The sequence below is a fragment of the Perca flavescens genome, chromosome 24, assembly GCF_004354835.1.
Source record: "Perca flavescens isolate YP-PL-M2 chromosome 24, PFLA_1.0, whole genome shotgun sequence".
Lineage (NCBI taxonomy): Eukaryota > Metazoa > Chordata > Actinopteri > Perciformes > Percidae > Perca > Perca flavescens.
The window spans coordinates 13,453,913-13,474,975 of NC_041354.1; the positions used below are offsets into that span (position 1 = coordinate 13,453,913).

At 39.6% G+C, this 21,063-nt stretch overlaps 1 protein-coding gene across 5 annotated transcripts in view; it reads left to right on the plus strand.

The window, feature by feature from the left end:
* The window catches only part of dmd (dystrophin), a 416,019-nt gene that overhangs the window by 274,389 nt on the left and 120,567 nt on the right, over positions 1–21,063 (plus strand). For 3 of the 5 annotated variants that reach the window (XM_028571814.1, XM_028571815.1, XM_028571816.1), the window contains 10 exons: positions 540–687; positions 1,001–1,126; positions 2,799–2,948; positions 3,093–3,191; positions 3,509–3,608; positions 4,478–4,647; positions 6,096–6,213; positions 8,579–8,790; positions 9,019–9,173; positions 9,871–10,060. In XM_028571814.1, coding sequence (XP_028427615.1) covers positions 540–687; positions 1,001–1,126; positions 2,799–2,948; positions 3,093–3,191; positions 3,509–3,608; positions 4,478–4,647; positions 6,096–6,213; positions 8,579–8,790; positions 9,019–9,173; positions 9,871–10,060 — 1,468 coding nt within the window. Of the gene's footprint in view, positions 1–539; positions 688–1,000; positions 1,127–2,798; positions 2,949–3,092; positions 3,192–3,508; positions 3,609–4,477; positions 4,648–6,095; positions 6,214–8,578; positions 8,791–9,018; positions 9,174–9,870; positions 10,061–14,156; positions 14,540–21,063 lie in introns of those variants that run through there. The other 2 variants (XM_028571817.1, XM_028571822.1) reach the window with 1 other exon arrangement.

Consider the following 21,063-nt stretch of genomic DNA (forward strand, 5'->3'; position numbering starts at 1 on the left):
AATTAAGGGTTTATTTCAATCAAACCAGAGTGGTGATATTTGCAACAGTGGAAAAACGAACCGAGAAGGCTTTTGATAGTTTTATTTTAAAGAAGTGTTGTTTTTACAATGATAACATTTCAGTTTTAAATGAAGTCTGGTGGGTTTTGCGATAGCAATTTCAGGGCTGTTTCATTTTAATCAAAAAGGTTCTTACTCTTTAACAAAAAGGTTGATCTCTGTAAGAAACCTTTCCATGTTGTCAGACACTTAACATAATAATCTGCATGTCAGTGCCAAAACAAGCACTTTTAGTGGACGTAAATTGACAAAATTTCAATTTCAAAAATTGTTTCCATTCCTGACACAAAAACATGGGAAAATAGGGTCCAATTTAAAAAATACCAAAGTTACGTTTTAACTCCTGGGGTGAAAGTGAGACCCACTCTTTGTGTGTGTTATCAAACTGTGTCATCAGGACTTCATGGGGCTATTCCCTTGCGAACATGTCTCACCCTCCTTCCCTCTTTTTTTCTTGATGTCGCCTTTTACTCCTGCAGGTCTGCAGAGGCACGCACGGCGACTGCAGAGCTGCAGGAGAACATGGGCTCCATGCTGGGCTGGTTGGACAAAGCAGAGTGCATCCTTGACATCCCTTTGCAGCCTGCAGAGCCACAGCACATCAGAGACACTCTGGGCAAAGTCCAGGTACCATCGAGACACATCACAGCAGTTATAATGTGCATCTCGTGTGTGTGTGTGTGTGTGTGTGTGTGTATTTAATGTCATTGAGAGGGTTTTATGGTTACCAATGAGATGCTATAATATGTCATTCTGAAATTCAACCATGAAAATACTTTTTTGTTAGTGTGTGTGTGTACGTGTATTTGGTTGTGAGTTTACATAATAAGATTGAAAGAGCTTGTGTCTTACATTGAGCTGCTTTAATGATTTTTTTTAAATTAAATTCTGACTTGCGTGTGTGTTATGTGTGTGTGTGTGTTATGTGTGTGTGTGTCAGGCTCGTGTGGAGGAGCTTCCTGCCAAGAAGATGGCGATGGAGGACCTGAACTCTAGACACAAACAGATAACACTTCCTGCTGACAGACAGAAAGACATCAGGGTCATCAACACTCGCTGGGCTCAGGTCAGCAGCTTCCTCTGTGAATACTACAACTAACAGCACTCCAGCATTTTGTAAATATTCATATTCCTCATCAGAACATAGCTGCACCAGCCTATAAAATCAAACCATCTACATCATTATGTTTTGTAGCTGTAACGACCTTAGACACGACACTTGTGGACTCAAATGCACGACTCAAAAAACAGTAGAAGGTTTAACAAAAGTATTTACTTGACAAAAAGTTCAAACAAAGAGAAGCGCTCACTTGGAGGATCAAACAATGTCACAAAAACAAAACCTGATTACATGAAGATCTGGCTGGTACACTTGACAACACTATCACATGGACAGAACAAGACAAACTGGCACAAGACAAAGGGAGACAAGGACTATTTATAGATGAGGTAGGGGAAAACAGGTGAAACCAATCAGGGGCAGGGTAGACAATCACAAGAGTGGGAAATTCAAACAAAAGGGAGGAAGTCAGGGTCTGAAACGAGAGGGAAAGGTGAATATAAAATAAAACAGGAAGTCCACAACAAGACTAGACATGAGTGACTTAACATACTTGACGAGACATAACAGTAGCTGCCCCAAACATCAGACACACACAGTTAGAGACTAGCTGGTGAACATGTTGATAGTGGAGGATTTAGCAGATAAAAATATATATAAGGAGTTGATATAGACCAAAAACAGAGCTAAAAGAGAGTGAATATTAGACTTACATTCATCAGGTGGACGCACACACTCTAAATTAATGATAATGTTATTTATTAATGATGTTCATGTCTTCTTCAAAAAAAACTGACCAGTTCCAGCATATATTCTTAAAAAATGTAATTATTGTTATCATTGTTAACAAAACATTACTTTTTCATAACTTCATCATGTTTGTGACCCAAATAAAGTGCTGACCTCGTCCATCTTTAACATTGATAAATAAGATATGATTAATGGTGCCATATGCCCCAATCTTTGTGAACCCTCAAATAAAATAAAAATGTCAAGACTTGTGTTGAGACAGAAGTTAGTAAAAAGTAAAATTCATAAATATCCTACTTGGATGAGCATTGTTCTCAAGCATTACTGTTTAAGTGCCTTATGCTGTTGTGAATAAAGCTACTATAACAATGCATCTCTAGTATACTGTATTTTGTGTTAATGTAGTGACCTAAGTATCATTTTGCCAACCCACTCCTTTAATTCTCAATACATTTAATTTTATGCCACTGTTAATCATATCTTATTTATCAATGTTAAAGATGGACCAGGTCAGCACTTTATTTGAAGGGTCACATACATGATGAAGTTATGAAGAAGTAATGTTTTGTTAACAATGATAACAATAATTAAATGTAAAATGCTGGAACTGGTCAGATTTTTTGAAGAAGACATGAACATCATTAATAAATCAGAAGTCATAATGATTCAAATACCTTTACTATTAATCCTTGGACATTACTGATAGTTCAGGAAATACTAAATTAATGAATGCATGCTTTTTCATGCATGAAGTCATGCAAGAATTCATGATAATTCATGTACCATTATTATAAAGTGTTACCAGTACAAGTTTGGGGTCCCCTGCTGGAGGTGCTCCCCCCGCGACCCGACACCGGATAAGCGGACGAAGATGGATGGATGGTTACCAGTACACGTACCTGATAAATCACAGCATGTCTTTCTTTAGGTGTCCAAGGCTCTGCCTGAGCGTCAGCTGGAGATTGAGGGTCTGCTGAGGGAGCTGGAGAAGTTACAGGGTCAGCTGGATGTCCTCTCAGCCTGGGCATCTAGCACCAGGGCCAAGCTAGAGCACAGCCCTGAGGAGCCGCCACCAAGGGTAGGACAAACACACACACACACACACACACACACACATTACCATAACATTCAAGCCTTAATAGGCTAAAATTAGTTTTTTCAATTACATTCAATTTATATGCTATATTTAACATTTGTTTTGTCTCTCCGTTTGTTTCTTCAGCTCATTGAAGAAGTGCAAGTCAAGCAGCCAGAAGTGGAGTTGGTTTTGGAGCGAGCTGATCAACTGTACAAGGACAGTCGTCCTAGCCAACCAGACAAGGTGAGGAAATCAAACAATCCGTCAATGATTTATCTATTGAAAGGAACAGCATTCTTGCAGCATATATGCTTTTTCATATTCCACCAACTGAAGTTGCCATATCAAAATAAATGACTTTGATTGTATCTGCACAACTTGATCTTCTGTGATTCTTCTGTGATTATCTGTGAACTTTGTCAACATGGAATGATTTTGTGTGTGTGTGTGTGTGTGTGTGTGTGTGTGTGTGTGTGTGTGTGTGTGTGTGTGTGTGTGTGTGTGTGTGTGTGTGTGTGTGTGTGTGTGTGTGTGTGCATGCGTGCGTGTGTGCATGACAGGTGAAGTATGTCAAGCTAAGGGAAGACTGGACTGTGACCCTGGAGCTGGTGCGGCAGCATAAGGAGAGGATGGCTGCTCTGCTAGTAGCCAAAAAAGCCAGTAAGACCTAATTTTCTTCATTGGGTGTGTCAGTCGGCATGTATGTCTCAATGTGTGTTAGAGAGCTCTGAGTGCAAGAAATAATTATATTTTGGGTAGTATGGATATTTTAGCCAGCCTTAACCTTGATGATGCAACTTCAGAGGATTTAAGATTAGAGTTAGGGCTAGATCTGAGGTTAGCTCAATTTTAGAACAGAGGTTTCAATATCTTCAATACACAATACATATTTGATCAAAGATTTTTAATGAAAATATTGTTTCAACAAAATCCATCATTTTTGTGTGTATGCTTTTTTATAATTCTATTTTATATATATCGAATAGCATCATCACAATGCTCAACACAAAATATCAATCATACCAACACCATGGGACTGAGCTAAAGACATAATTCCCTTTTCCAAACAACGCATTTAAAGCAGGGGTTAAAAAACTAATTGCCGCATGTTTTGATAGCTAATATATGGGCATTTTCACTATTTACAAATATTCATTTCAGCCATAAACACACAGTTTCACCATAAAACTTCTTCACCAGTTTCTGTGCAAACTGTCCCATTTTAATGAAATCCAGGCCTCTGACCAGGCTCTGTTAGCTAGATGCTAAAGGCTAATTCTGTACTCTGAGCTAACAGGGAGGTTTATATAGTGCAATATTAAACTTTTTCCACCTATTACTTATGGGAATTACGGCGTTTAAGGCACAAAAACTGAGGGTTTATGAGAATATCAACATGAGGAGTTCATGTTGATATTCTCATAAACCCTCAGTACCTTTAGTTTGTTTCACCGAGAAAATTGTCCTGTAAAATAAATTTAAACGTATGTGTGTGTCTTTGTGTGTGTGTGTGTGTGTGTGTGTGTCAGATGAAAGTTTGACAGGAAGTTCCCAGCCTGAATCTGCGGCGCTGGCTCAGTTCAACAAGTCCTGGGCTGAGCTCACCGATTGGCTGACCATGCTGGATAACATGGTGCAGAACAAGCGTGTGGTAGTGGCTGACCTGGATGACATCAACGACAACATCAGCATTCTCAAGGTCAGGACCTCAGAGATTACTGTTAACTAGATTTACAGCAAAACAGGGAACTCAATGGGCTTCATGAAAGTAGTACTGGACCAATAGATTTTATCATTTGTGTCCATAATAATAATTAATTTTATCTGGGTAGTATTTCAGAAAGCAGGTTTAGTGAAAACTCAGACTTTGTTAACCCTGAGATGAGGGTAACTCTGGGTTTTCTGTTTCAGAAAGAGAGGTAACTTAACCTCAGAGTCAGTTACTATGGTAACTGAGCCTGTGAACCTAACCTGGTCGGGAGCAAGTTTTCTTCAAGAAAACTTGAGTTCCTCTCAGTCTCCTCCCGCTGACACAGCGCCCTTTCATTTCCTCATTCATTCAGTTTGTTATCGGCATGAATAAAACAAAAATATGTTGGTTTATTAACCATCTTAGGCAGACTATAAAACATTTTATTTCTCAAAACATTTTATTTCCTTTTGTCTACCATCCCATTGATGAAGAAGCTGCTTTACTTTACAGAGAGTTAAACATACGTCGGGAGATGATATTGAAGCCCCGACATTTTAATTTTCAGATAACTTCCTATTTGAGCGGTAGGTTTTTCTTCCCTGTCGATCAGTTATGTAGCCTACATAACCTTATCTGTCCTCATATCACTAACGTCACCCATCTATGCTCTTACATCCCAGCAGAATATTTGTGTCGCATTAAGTTTTTTTTTGCCATCGGCATTTGTCTTTACAGCATTGGTGATGCGGAGCATTTTAGTAAAGCCACTGTAGCAAAGCGGCGTCAGAAGAGTGTGACTTGATCGCAAACGTGTTTTAAACGTTTTTAAAAGGAGTTCCACAGTATTGCAGGTGAATGATGTAAACCCTTTGAAATAAAAGATTATGGATTATAATTCTGTTAAAGATGGTGCTGCAGCCTCAAAATGGAATTAGTAGGACTAGGACTTTTTCGCCCGCAGGATTGCACCTAAATGAAATAGATTATAGGTTCAATACCATTTCACCAGTAATGTTAGGCTATACTTATTGAAATTAAAATGATTAAAATTAAAATGATATACACTATATTGGAATACGCATTTACACTGCCTTTTTATTGTGGTGGTGCATGAGTGTGAACCTACTCTGAGTTGATTCACATGCATATCAGCTGTTCTGGAACCAAAAACTCAGAGTTTTCCCATCTCAGGGTAAATCAACTCAGACATCAGGGTTAGACTCAGAGTTTGTTAAACCTTCTACCTGAAATACCACCCTGCTCAACCGGTCATGGCAGCTGGCCGCCCATGTAGAGCCAGGTTCTGTCCAAGGTTTCTGCCTGTTAAAAGGAAGTGTTTCCTCGCCTCCGCCACACTAAGTGCAATTGCTCTTGGGGGAATTGTTGGTGTGTTGTCCAGACCTTCTCTATCTGTAAATTGTCCTGGGATAAAGTCTGTTATGATTTGTTTTTAGGTGTCTCTGCAGGAGCTGGACCAGCGTCGCCCACTCCTTGAGAGACAAGTCACAGCAGCCCAGAACCTGAAGAACAAAACCAGCAACCAGGAGACCCGTAATGCTATCACTGAACGCAGTATGTCTCACGCACACAAACACACACACACACACACACACACACACACACACACACACACACGCATCATCTCATTTGAAAAATTGTGTTTTCTCCTTAAACTAACATTTTCCAAATACTCTCAAATAAAGCAAATGTAAGCAATGAGAGAAATGTAAAAATCCATCCTCAAGTCATTGGTAAAACAAGTTAAAATAAAAATAAGGCCTGGTTTGATCCTAAACTCATAAATCTTATTCACCTGTCGAAACTTGCATGTGGCACACCAGTACCTTATCTACATATTATGTACATATGACACACGTTGGACACAGACGAAAAGGCGTTGGGCATGGTTAGAAAGCAAAAGATTGAATAGCATCTTTGAATTTGAAAGATGCTAAATTTGGAAGATTTCTTAAAGAGAAGACTCTTTTTGACATTATTATTCCGACAAGAGGAAGGCTATACACCGGTGATTCTCTTTACAGCCATCTGAAGGTAGCAGGTATCTGTTCCCTCTGCATTTCTAACTGGAGTAATGATGTAGAATATAAAAATAAATAAATACAGTCCCATTTACTGTCTAGCCAATCATGCATGGCAGATCTGCTGGTTACATTTTGTGTCGTAAAATAATGTCCCCCACCAATCTGTTGAAAACAGTTCACACAGCTCCACAAAAAATTGTGAATCACTTAAAACTTCTTGCTCCGCTTATAGCTCCCTCAGGCTACCGTCCGTTCCTGCCAGTCTTTCGCCCAGTATCTCTATCTTAAACACTGGGTAACATCTCCATCTTAAACACCGGGTAACAGTTGCATGCGTCATCTTTTTTTAAGGCTGGCCTCGAGCTCCACCTTTTTAATTATAATAGCCTACAGGTAGCCAATGTGTGGCTGGGATGAGCAACATTATATGTGTTCCAAGTCCCAGGCAATAACTTTCCTCTGAGGAAAACTCTCTTCAGGATTCCCAAACTGGGGAGAGCCCCTCTGTGATTAAAGTGGGTGAAAGTGGTGAATGTGATGAGCCATGATTGCCACAGACTAAATCACCCAACTATAATAATGCCTTCTTTCTGATCCCAACCCATGCCCAAGTGTGCAACAGGAGCGCCAAGGAAGCTTGGCCACGAAATTACCAAAAGTGTGTTTGGTACACTACCAAGAACTTAGCAGGGCGCAACTGATGGTTTTGGAGCCGGTTAATAGAGTTACCATACCACCTAAATATGTGTGGGCAAAAACTCTTGTTGTCCCCCCTATTATGGACCCAGTGTCCGGAACTACAGCGCAACAACAACAACAACAACAACAACAACAACAGATAGGGATATTGCTGGTTACATCTTTTTATATATTTTTTGTGTGAAAATATAGAGTATAGAGTATATCACTGGTAACATCTATGGGAAATTCAAATAGGATTTGTGGTACAGCAGGACACAATATGACAGATCTTTACTGCAAGCATAACAATACATGGCAAGCAGTGTCTGTGATGTGATGAGGGTGATCCAACCTTGCAAAGTGAAGCATTGTAGTTTCTTGACAAAGAAACACAAAATCCGTCAGTTTATTTCTCATGAATTTGTGACTTTAATCTCAGAGAATTTTTTTATTTGTTTCTCGCAAATGTATGACTTTATAATCTCTGAGAATAGCCAATTTTTTTCTTGTAAATGTGTGAGTTTTTTCTTGTAAATTTACTACTTTAGGCTCAGAGAATATTCAAGTTATTTTTCTCGTAAATGTACGACTTTAAAGCTTTAGTGCGTAACTTTTAGATATTAATGAACATCTGTTACAGTCAAGTTATTGCCAAATGAGTTGCTACAAAGCTAATTAAGACTATCAGCTTCATATGTATTCTTCTCTATGCTTCTCTGTATTTCTCAGTATGGCTATGTTCAGAAACTTGTGTCGTCCGGCAACTTTTGCGCGTAGAAACTCGAGTAAAGATAATTACCTGTTCTGAAGAGTCCATCATGTTTTTTTAATCCTCCGTGTCCTCCTTGGCTATTAGCAACTGCGTGGAGGAGGGGTGGGGGCGGTGCGCGAGGTAGGCTTGTATCATGTGGATGTGCCAACAGTTTTGTTCTCATTACTTAGAATTACTCATGGTGGCGACAGAAACTACGCACTATAGCATTAATCTCAAAATTAGAAATTTTTTGATTAGTTGTAAATTCTTTTTTCCCTACAATAGCCCTGAAACGGCATCGTCATTTTGCCATTAAAAGTCAGGAAAAATTGATTTGACATAGCAGCTAAGAGATGCATGCTACATAAAAATTAAACAAAAAAAACAGCAAAGCAGAATCTTGAGCGTTATATTAAAACAGCAGAACAATGTTTGCTGTTCTTTCTTTTTGTCATTATAGTTGACAGGCTTCAGACTCACTGGGATGACTCTCAGACCAAACTCTCTGATAGGACAAAGCAGCTCCACAATATGCTGCAGGACTCTACTGATTGGCTGGATGCCAAGAAGAGAGTGGATCACCTCATCAAACGGGCCAGTGAGAGGTTGGAGTCCTGGCAGGAAATCACATACACGGTGGAAGCATTGAAGAAACAAAACGCCGAACTGAAGGTTGGGTTGGACCAAAAATTATGTTTTGTGTCTAAATTAGCATAATAACTACTTATAATTAAGATGCACACAACATTTTCCATCTAGCATGTGAGAAATATGATATTACTATTACTGGGGATGACTCAAAAGAAATTTAAATGGTGAGAGTGAATCATCACATTTTAAAATTGTTTCAATTTCCTTCTTTTTTTCCTCCTTTCCTTCTTCACACTTATCTTTCCTTAGCTCTTTGTGAAGGAGCTGGAGCAGTGGCAGGGTCAGGTAGATGAAACCAATGTACTGGCTGACAAACTCCTAACACTGTATGCCAATGACGACACACACAAGGTCACCCAGGTCAACGACAACATGGTGGTGACCTGGACACACATCAACAGGCGGTAATGACACACACACTAAATGTATATAAACACCATTACACAACTTGTTTGAACACAAGACAGGCTTATTGTAGATTAAATTTATATGGTGTGAGCCACTCACATTCCTGATGAAATAAGAAACGAAGCCTTATTGTTGATTATTCTCTGTTGACGCACAGGTTGCTTATTATATGGATGTTGGAATCTGTGTGAAAGTGAGTGGGCTCAGTTTAAATTGCCTTAATGATACTCATTGTTATGCAGATGATGTGGTTTTGTATATCTGTTGATGGAATTTATAACACTCTAGCAGTCTCAGCATTAAAAATGAGGTTTGATATAAAAAAGATCTTTAGGATTATAACTGTAAGCAACATATTTAAAACCTTGTGAAGAAACTGGGATACAAATACAAATCCTGTTTCCCCCTTGAAGCTCGGAGAAGGCTGGTCGGAGAACTTTTTACTGATTTTCTTTTATGGTGATTTTTACATTAATGCGTCCAAGCATGGTGTCTCCACATTTGCCAATTGAGTCACTGGTGTATTTTTATTAATCAAGCCATTCTGGGCAAACAATCACATCTATGCACATTTATTTTCTTCGTATTTTCTGATCCAGCCACTTGTAAATAATAACAATTTAATCTGCAAAAGGGATTTTAATTGATGACTGTAATATCTCTGGTGGAATCGTGTCATGTGTGTCTCTCTAGTGTTTCGGACAGAGAGGCAGCTCTGGAGGCAGCTCTGAAGCTATTGCAGCAGTTCTACCTGGACCTGGAGAGGTTCCTCAACTGGCTGACGGAGGCTGAGACGACCTGCAACGTTTTAATAGATGCCACCAACAAGGATAAAATGCAGGAGCAGCCAGAGGCAGCCAGGAACCTGCTAGCACAGTGGAAGGTAGGACACGCTGTAATATATTCCTGTTCCACAGGACTGTGTGCAGAGCTCCACCCACTGAGGAATTTTGAGGTCAAACGTTTTAAGATGTAACTGAATGACCTGGTTATATATTGTGTTATGATAAATGTACGACAGTTGAAATTTATTTCTTCATGGTCGTATTCTTCTGATTATTAGGGCGCTATTGAAATTCTGTTTCTTCTTCTTGTATTCCAAAGGATTTTTAGGGGTCCAAGCCCAAAGGGGCATGGGAACCGCGTGTTGCGAGGCAACGCGTTTCACAGCTCCAACGGAGCGTGGAACCCTATTGTTTTTCTAAGGATTTTTCATTATTTTTATTTTCCATTATTCTTCTCTGCCTAAAACTCCGACTGCAGCCTAAACCGTACATGGTGGGGGGTTGCCATTTTCAGGACTGGTCCAAAACCCCGCAAGGACTTAGGCGCAAAAATTGACCCATTTCCACCACTAGGTGGCGCTATAGCAGACAAAAACGCGTTTTGCCCTATAACTCCCACACCGTACACCCAAAATTCAAAAACAATACATCTGCGCGTTCCCTGGATCCAACTTGCCGATCTGCACGAAACTTGGAACCTAGCATCCCCCGACTGACCTGACAAAAAGTTATAAAAGGAATTTTTGTACGATAAAAATTGTGCATATAACGCACAAACTAATTTTTGTAGCTAACTATGAAAACACCAACTTTGCCATATCTCAGCCAAAATGAATGCTATCAACGCCAAACTTTAGATTATTCTTTGCCTTGACCCTCCGGAGGTGCCCCATGCGTTTTACGAAAATTGGTCACTAAGGGGCGCTACAGTTACAAGAAGTTTATATCTCATGAACGGCTCATCCGATTTATACAAATTTTGATGGGTACCATCAAAGACCAACCCTAAAGTGTGTTACTGAGGCGTCGAAGTGGGCGGGGCCTGTGGGACCCAATGTGACCCAACTCTAGATTCACCACTTACACTAATGTGAACAACTTTAATTTGTGGTGCTCGTTCGGCATGGCGTTCTGAGGCGCTGTACCAAATTTGGCAATTAGTGGGCGCTAAAATCAACATAAAAATGTTTTTCCCTGTTAATCAATGTTAATGGAATATTTGCAATGGGAATGTATCAAAGACCTTGCACCTCACACTTCTCAATATTTACTGATGTTTACCTCCTACCGTTACGTTTTGGTTTTTGCTTCTGCATGCTCCCCTGGTGTTATATACAATAAACAAACTTCTTAACCCACCTGACAAAGTTTCTACAACCTTCACAGTGGACAAATGTAACTCTTTTCTCCCACTTTTTCAATCCAAAATCAACACCATTCATATACCCTGATACCGTGCAATTAAACATTGCAGTTGGTGCTAAGTGGAGAGTCTGTCATAGTGTGATTGGGTATGTCGGTGGCATTGATTCTTAATTTCCCACGAAGGTGATCGCAGTTTCGTGTCAGTTAAACTTCTCATCTCCAATCCTATCTGTATTTGTGAGAAGTGCCGCTGTCCTGAGTTGAAAGCCTACTTTACAGCTTTATTATCGAGTTAATAGGTGCGTGTGCTCGTGTCGGCCGCTGTCCCTTTCCTAAGGTTTTGAAATGCAAACAACTTTTGACTACTTTTTTTTTTTTTTTTTTTGAACGACGTGCACCTGTGAGCACCCACGGAGGAAAACATCAATCGGCGCCTATGACACCATTTACAACAACCTGACCACCTCCCCTGCTCTTTCAACCACCACACCTGCCGGTACCTCCACCCTCTAAGTCACTCTCTCATTTCTCTGTCCCCTGTGGTCAGGGGGGTTAAGAAGTTTGTTTATAGTAGAGAATTGTTAAAAGTAGTCTGTACATGCATGGAGACGAACTGTTAACCACTACATTTGCAACGGCAGAGTACCGCAGACCTCGTGCATCAAACTTCTTGATATTCACCAACGTTTGCCCCCCCCCGACGTAATGCTTCGGGTCCCGCATTGGCGCAGCTTCGCGGGTCATCGGGGCCGACTGGCGCGGCTCCCCGGGGCATCGCGGACGACTGGCATCGGAGGCGAATGGCATCGGAGGCGAATGGCATCGGAGGCTTGGGCCCCGTCATAACAGCTTGCAGTTCTAGTTCTTTTTATTATTTTATGTCTTGGAGCACATTTTGAGGTGCTTAAGCTACTCAAAAATTCATGAAAATTAGTACACGTCAGACTTGGTGAAAATTACAATCTGATATGGGTCTCGGCCTTGGCAGGGTGAAATTGGCTCGATAGTGCCCCTACCAGTTATAAAAGTTAAAGCTCCCTTCTTTAACTTTTTCATAGAGGCATGCAATATCGGAGGCATATGTATTATATCCAGACATACAAAAAGCTTGTAGGAGCCACCCCCTAAATCCAACAGGAGGTCTGCTATATTGAAATAAATTAAATATTTTGGATGATTTTGACAATTTTTAGGGGGTGTACTTTAACAAACTCCTCCTACAGATTTACAAAGCTAAATTGCGAAGCCTTTGCACTTGCGTCCAATGATGTGGGCGCGGCTATGTGTCAAATTACCATATAACACCACAAAACAGGTAGTTGTTTATAACTCAGGTGTACATTGTCCAATCTGCCCCAAATTTGTTATGGGCCTGTTAACAGGCCTGAGAGCATGTACAAGTCAATAATGAATTAAAGTCATAGCCCCACCTACTGGCAACAGGAAGTAAGCCCTGATGAAAATCATTTGATGTACCTGAATTTTACATGATGTGGTTTAAACATGATATACAGCAACATGACGTATGAATAGTGTGTTCTCTAGCACCAAATAGTGGATACAGGAAGTGGTGCACAATTTGAAATATATTATTTCCAACAATATGCACTATTTGGAGGGAATTCATTTTAAATCTTGCGTGGAGTGTTTGACGATCATGGAAATGCACGGCCACATCGACAGCCCGAGGGCCCGTTCATTGCTGCTTCCAGCTTTAATTGTCATTGAAGCTTTTGTTCAAATGTTTCCGGGCTAAGACCTTCACAGTGAAACATACATAATCAACACACTGAAATCAGTGCATGCAACAGCTGCATTGTAACACAGTGGCAATCTATTTCTTATTTGGAATTATTGAACTTTTGTTAGAGGGAACTATGGGAATGATTTTCCAAAGGACAGCATAGAATTTCTCCCATGCAACATGTATAGTTACACTGACTAGATAGCGCTATCTATGTCCATATCTTGTGTAGACCAATTTTACGAGAGATTCATTGGAAGTGTATAACAGTATTTGTTTACCACTCTTTTAAAGCTATTGCCATTCAACCTCATGCCCTATCCATGACAGCTTTTAGAACAGACAGTTTTTACTAGATGTTATGTAGATCTTTAACAAAGCAAGGGATCCATTTTTTGTGGCTGCAGGAATAATGATTAATTTGGAACAGAAGTAGAAGAATTTGGTAGGTCAGCAGTGATATTGAACAGACAAAGAAAATGGCATCACCTACAAAAACAGTGATCAAGAAAATGAAAATGTTAATGATTGCAACATTTTATCATATGAAATCTATCAGACATCCAGTACATTTCCAGTTTGTGACCCAGGTCTTTAGAACTCTCTTCCTTGACTCTCTGCCCCAGCTGGTATGACAGGAATGCTGACATGGCAGCATAGAGAGATCTCATTGGCCATTCGGTGCCTGGCAGACAAATGCAAAATCCCCCTACTGCATTGTGGGTGTTGAAGGGAAGGCTCTGTTCTGCGAGAGAACATATTTTCACCCTCCACCCTCACCCTGCGCCCACACACACTTTCTGGTGGCATGTGCATGATGCACCGCACACACACACACACACACACACACACACACACACACAAAGTACGTACTGTAAAGGAAACACTCAAGCACACATGCAGCATTTTGGAAATTCATTTTCAGATACACACTAACTTTTCACACACACACACACACACACACTCACACACACACACAGCTCTGTCAGTACAACAGCAGCACTGTATGCAGAGATGAGATAGTCTTCTGTGTCCAATTATATTGGCGGACGGCAACGCAGCATAGCATTCAGGCAGCGCACACACTCACTGGAAACAACACTGAACGCAGATAACGTTTAATTGGAAAATCAGCACACCTCATCTTTTTATCATCCTTTAAAGTTCTATCTGCCACTTTCCTCCTTCACCCCCTCTGCTGTTCAAACTCACTCTGACTCACACCCTCCAACTCTATCTCCCTTTTATGGCAAACTAACTCTTCCTCCCCTCCACTTTATCTCAAAATGTCTCTCTTTGTCACACACACATTTTAACAGAGGGCATTCTTATGAAGGCACATTGGGAGCTGATCTTGAGCTGGAAGAAGCAGAAGATGATGTCTTCTTTTTATTCTTTTTGACGTCTAGTTTTGGGATTTCAAAGTAAAGTTTTGAGGATGCTGCGCAGGAAGGTCTACCATGTTCAGGTTGGGAAAGAAAATTAAGCACTGTTCTTTTGCAAATAGGCATTGTAATACTTAATTCAGGTATTTCATTTTTGGAAGAATGTTTCATCTTATTACAAAAACGTTTTGACTTATAAAATCTAGCTAATTATTGAGGGTTAGTAAAAGTAACTTATAAATTATAAGAATTTCAACGTTACTACACAAGATGTTTGACATGTTTTCAGTTTTTTGGTATAAATCCACTAGTTGTGTACACCAACAAAGGAAATTGTAACATTGTGAAAAAAAGTTTATATAAAAACTAAAAGTCTAAAAGTAATTGTGCTCCAACTGAAAAGCAAGTAGGGAAATGTTTTCAATACAGATAAAAAAAGGCATTAATGAAATTAAATGTGAAAACCATCAATATAAAATAAAGATATTGAAGTTTAAGTTCATATGAAGGTATACTGTAGGGCTGGGATTGATTCAAATGGATCAGGGAACATTTGGATCAAAGGAAAAACTTTCTAGAACAACATTTAATACATTAGCCAGTCTTATACTACACTCCACTTCCCCTGTCTTCAGTGCTTTCTGTTTGTTCTATTCTTGTCTGTGTCTTATTCTTTGTTGCAATGACCCATTTTCCCCCTCAGGTAGTATTATTAGGGTCCGAGCACCGACAACGTCGATAGGCGAAGGCCCTATTGAAATTCAAGTGTTTCTTCTTTCTTTCTTTTCTTTTGATTATTATTATTCTATGCGATTGAGCGCAGTTTTGAGGTGCTTGGGCTACTCAAAAACGTAAAAATTGCGATCTGATATGGGTCTCAGACTTGGGCTTGGCAAATTGGCTCAATAGCGCCCCCTATCAGTTTTCAAAGTTAAAGCCCCCGCCTTTAACTTTCACGTAGAGGTATGACATTTGGTTGGCATATGTATTTATGCACTTGTATAATGACAATAAAGGTTCTATCTACCTATCTATCTATCTATAGTCTATCTATATTCTAAAGACCTTAGCGAAGCTAAATTGCTAAGCTTTTTACCAAACGCCAAACAGTTGGGGCGGGGCATGGTGTTGATTTTTCATGTCTCGCCATGAAACAGGAAGCGGTTAGTAACTAGACCTACATTGTCCAATCTACTGCTCAGGCTAAATAAGGGTAGATATGCATGGGTATGTATATGTATCATGTCCATACTTACAAAAAAGCCTCTTGGAGCCATACTCTAAACCCAAAAGGACGTCAGGCTGCACTAAACTTAATTTATATTAAATTATGGATGATTTTGACTAATTGCAGACTACTTTAACGAACTCCTCCTACAGATTTAACCCGATTTACTTCAAAATTGGTCAGTATAATAGAAAGACCTTGAGGAAGCTTGATTGCAAAGCTTTTCCTTTTTTATCATACGGTGTGGGCAAAGCAGGGAGCGGCACATTTTGATGTTCCCTCGCCAAACAGGAACTAGTTTGAAACTAGACTGTACATTGTCCAATCTTCCCAGGCCTGCTCAGGCTTTTTAACCCCTTAACGCCGACTGTCGCTAATTTGCATCAAACCCCTTCCATTCCGACTGCAGGCGAGATAGCGTGTGTATTCCCCCCAATGCCGGTTTGTTTACATGCGATACATACCTAGGAACCTTTTGCATGCACTGGTTTCTCGTAGGACCGGTCGGAGTGGGAGATACATCCGGTTCATGTAAGCGAAATTAACCCTAATCCTACCCCTAATCCTACCCCTAAACCTAACCCTACCCCAACCCTAAAGAAACTACTATCAATGTTAGGGAGTAGGAGAGTGTTTTCTTTCTTGCCGTTGTCAAGATCCATGTATTTGTCATTTACAGTTTAAAAGTTCTAACAACTTTGTGACATGAATGAAATCTACTGTGTTTTATTAATTTTACCATTTTGTAAAGAATTTTACCATAATGCCTGTTGTCGCTAATTTGCATCATACCTAAATTTATATCTATTCCATATGCTATAGACAAATTAACAATCTCAACTTAATTTAGCATCAGCTTGGAGCCAGAAACACACATAATATTTTGTTTATATAATTGTGAATAAATTCAGGCGTCAAGGGGATAAGGGTCCTGGCCTGAAGACATGTACATATCAATATTGAGTTATAAGCATAACGCCCCCTACTGACGAAAGGAAGTTACAGGCGTTACACTTTGATGTGCTCTATCTAATGGGTTTACCAAATCCACCTCAAAAGTGTTCAGGAAAGCCCTAAGACCTTGATTATGCTTCAATTTGAACATTGTGATTTTTTGTCAAAGGGCGTCCTCATTTAACCTGGCTCCGCCCTCCTACGTACTTCCGCTAAATTTTCATTTTCCTTCAGTACTCCGTCTGGGTGGTGGTATATTCGTCCAATCAGCGAACAGAAGGAGTGGATGAGAACGATGACGTTGAGGACGTGCGCAGATCCAGAGTGCTCTGGGCAGATCCAATAGTTTTAAACTTCAACAGAGTACCCGCCTTCAAGGAAGTTAACACTTGTCAATGGAGAGTGGCCAGACTCTCTGTACAAATGAAATGTATGAGAGTCTGGTAGGACCAGGCTAGTCCCCATTGCGGCACGTCGAACTTCAATGTTACATCATGAAAGAGAAAGTTGTTGTAACTCAAACATACGTTGTCCGATCTGCCCCAAATCTTTCATACATGATGTTTGTCCAGGCCTGAAGTTATTCACATGGGTTTCAGGCTTGATTATGGTAAATCGGCTCAATAGCGCCCCCTACACATTTTCAAAGAAGTAGCCCCTGCAGTGTGTTTTATCTAGACATATGAGATTTGGTATGTATCATGTCCAAACTTACAAAACACCTCTCTTGGAGTCTTATCTTAAACCCAACTCAGCTATATTAAAATGAATGGGCAATATAGATGATTTTGAACATTTGCAGACATATATACTACTCGCACAGATTTAACCCAATCAACTTCAAAATTGGTCAGTATAATCTAAGACCTTGCCAGAGCTAAATTGCAAAACTTTTGCACTTGGATCCAATGGTGTGGGCGAGCCTAGGTGTCAAATTACCATATAACGCCACCAGGTAGTTGTTTGTAACTTGAGTGTACATTGTCCAATCTGCCCCAAATATTTTCTACTTAATTAGAGAACAGGCCTGAGAGCATGTGCAAGTCAATATTGAGTTATAGTCATTGCGCCACCTACTGGCAACAGGAAGTCAGCCAAACTCTTGCGTGCAGTGTCCGGTCATAGAAATATCAACTGGGAATGGCAAGAACCCCGACGTGTGCGCAGTGAGAGTTCATCGCTGCTTGCAGCTTTAATTCAATTTCATGTTATCTAATTAATCTTAAAACTACCAGCCTGTGTATTCAATTCAATTCATTAACAGAATGTGTTCCTCTTTAAGGACAAGTTTTATGGCTTTAGTCAACTTTTAGCATATAAAGGAAAATAATGAAATGCACCCTGATACAACAGGTTGCAAAGAGAAGTCATGAATGCTAGTAGGGTTAAAGTTCAAATTTAGCCTCAAACAGACACCATGTGAGATGTTTAGAGGGGAAATGTCTCTTTGGGGTAACTGTTGACAATTTTTACACATCTGAAATGTGACAAGTTCCCCAAACGAGACACTGCTTTTTCTGTTGCCCAAAAAAGGCACCCATTATAGAGTGCTTATAATCTGTAATGTCTTTAGTAATGTGCTTAAGTTGTATAAGGACAAGTAAGAACTTAGGGTTTTTAAAGGAGCAATACGTAATACTGACAGTTAGCTTTGAAAATGGGTACTGCAGTCCAAATTCAAAATATTGGAACAAGTCTTTTCCCCCCTTGCCCCTCCTCCCCAGACTTGAAGCTATGCGGAATCCAACGTCCCACGACGTCAATGTTAGCTAGATGCTGGCAATGTTGACGGTCATACCTGTATATATATATATATATATATATATATATATATATATATATATATATATATAAAACTCAGCTATATTAAAATGAATGGGCAAAAATGAATGGGCATTTCTTAGGATTATTGAGACCCCACGAGGTGAGATCTTGCATGGAGCCCTAGTCCGAGGAAGATTGACAGTCATGTTTAGCTTCTTCCATTTTCTAATCATTGCTCCAACAGTGGACCTTTTTTCACCAAGCTGCTTGGCAATTTCCCCGTAGCCCTTTCCAGCCTTGTGGAGGTGTACAATTTTGTCTCTAGTGTCTTTGGACAGCTCTTTGGTCTTGGCCATGTTAGTAGTTGGATTCTTACTGATTGTATGGGGTGGACAGGTGTCTTTATGCAGCTAACGACCTCAAACAGGTGCATCTAATTTAGGATAATAAATGGAGTGGAGGTGGACATTTTAAAGGCAGACTAACAGGTCTTTGAGGGTCAGAATTCTAGCTGATAGACAGGTGTTCAAATACTTATTTGCAGCTGTATCCTACAAATAAATAGTTAAAAAAATCATATATTGTGATTTCTGGATTTTTTTTTTTTAGATTATGTCTCTCACAGTGAACATGCACCTACGGTGACAATTTCAGACCCCTCCATGATTTCTAAGTGGGAGAACTTGCAAAATAGCAGGGTGTTCAAATACTTATTTTCCTCACTGTATATATATATATATATATATATATATATATATGGCTGATAGTAGAAGCCAAAACTTTTGCAGTTGGGGATCGGTGACTGCCAGCCTAACTATCCAATATCCATAACAGAAGTTATCTCAGGACACTTTACAGATAGAGTAGGTCTAGACCACATTCTATAATTTACAGAAACACAACATTTCCCCCCAAGAGCAAGCATTTAGTGCAACAGTGACTGTTAACAATAAAAAATAAAGAAACACATACCCTTTCTTCCATAAAGATGAAAACTTTGTCTAAGTTTATGTGTAGATGAAAAAAAATATTTTTTGTTGCATTGTATCTACAAAATAATTTACCAAAAGCAGTTTGTCTATACTGGTCATTACACATTATGGTTGCATGCCAGTTTGTAACAAAGGGGGAATCATCTTACATTCAACATTTCATAACTGTAAAGCTGGCAATGGCAGCCACAAGAATATTCCATAACGTAACATACCATATCTGTAGAGAAGGTAATTAAGCTACACGGTTGTTTTGCCAAACTTAGATTGCATGTTTCCATTATGAGAAAGTCAAACTTGCAGTTTCTGTCATATGGTGGTTGTTGCCAAAATAGTAAACAGCCACGGCCCGCCTGCTCCTCCGGTAATGTTAGCAGTTAGCATGTGTTAGCATTATGGCATTAGCCAGCACCAGTCGGAATCACTTAACTATCTGTGTGTCTCAATTTCTTTGAGTAACTAACTCTATAATAATTTGATGTGAAATGTTGAAATGTTGAAATTACTGAAAATGCCCATCCCTACTAGTTGCCTGAAGAAGACCCAGTTGGGTCGAAACGTTGCATTTTATATTAAATATGGGAGTTTAAAGCAGTGTTGCAGACATTACATTCTTTTCGTTTTAAGTACTTTCATTTGTCCTGCACCTGCCAGAAGGTGGGATGTGCACACAGTTACTTTTATAAACATCCCTACTAGTTGCCATGATAAATTAGTGAAGCTCAATGCTTGCCTTTTCAGCAGGAAATTAGCCAGCTCGTCTTAAAGACCTTTTGGGCTTTAAGCTTTTCTCCATCTTTCCATTACATCTTCAATATTAATCCATGTTTACCACGTCTCCGGTAATGCAACTGTTTAGAAAGATGCTGAGGTGTTTTAGGTCGGGGAGAATCTATTTCTATTGATCCAGTTCGTTTGGTTGCTGCTTCCATGGCTGCAGCATGCTGTGTTTGTGTTTCATATCTGGCAACCCAGCCGGGGTGTCAAAATGGGCAGTGGATGACAACACACAGACCAAAACAAAAACATATGTTCCGGGCCGGAATGGAAATTTCAAAGTAGAAGATACTGCCTTTAGCATTGTTGTCAGAGAAAAAAATAAAAATCTGATGACATATCATGTTCATTTTATGATTTAACACAGTAAATATCGTACAGATTTCTCCTTTAATTCTTCAGGAACACCCCCCCAAAAATGTTGTGTTGTGTGTAATGTTATCATTATTTATTAATTGATTCATTTATATTACAGTTTATGAAGCCTATATATAATTTGAAAGAAAATTACAGCAACTTATGTGATGATTGATGACACAAAGTTAAAATAATACACATGTACTTTTGTAGAGTGTTGGAAGGTTTATGATGATAGATCTGGTAAAAGTAATGATATTAAAATGATTCCCTAAGATATGGCAATTGATTCAGTTAAGTAAGACTTGTTATTGTACTTACAGTAAGGGACCGTTTGGTATTTATGGAATGGACCACCAGAGGAAAATAGGGGAGGGTCATGTCTTTATATTCTTTGTTGAGGGGAGGGTCATCTAACATTTTTTAGTCCGTGGGGTGTGAGTTACCCAACTTTTGTATTCATAGAAACAGAAAAATTTCAAAGTGGCTTATCTGGTGCATATTTTTCCATGTGGCTCTTAGTGTCGGCCCTCCT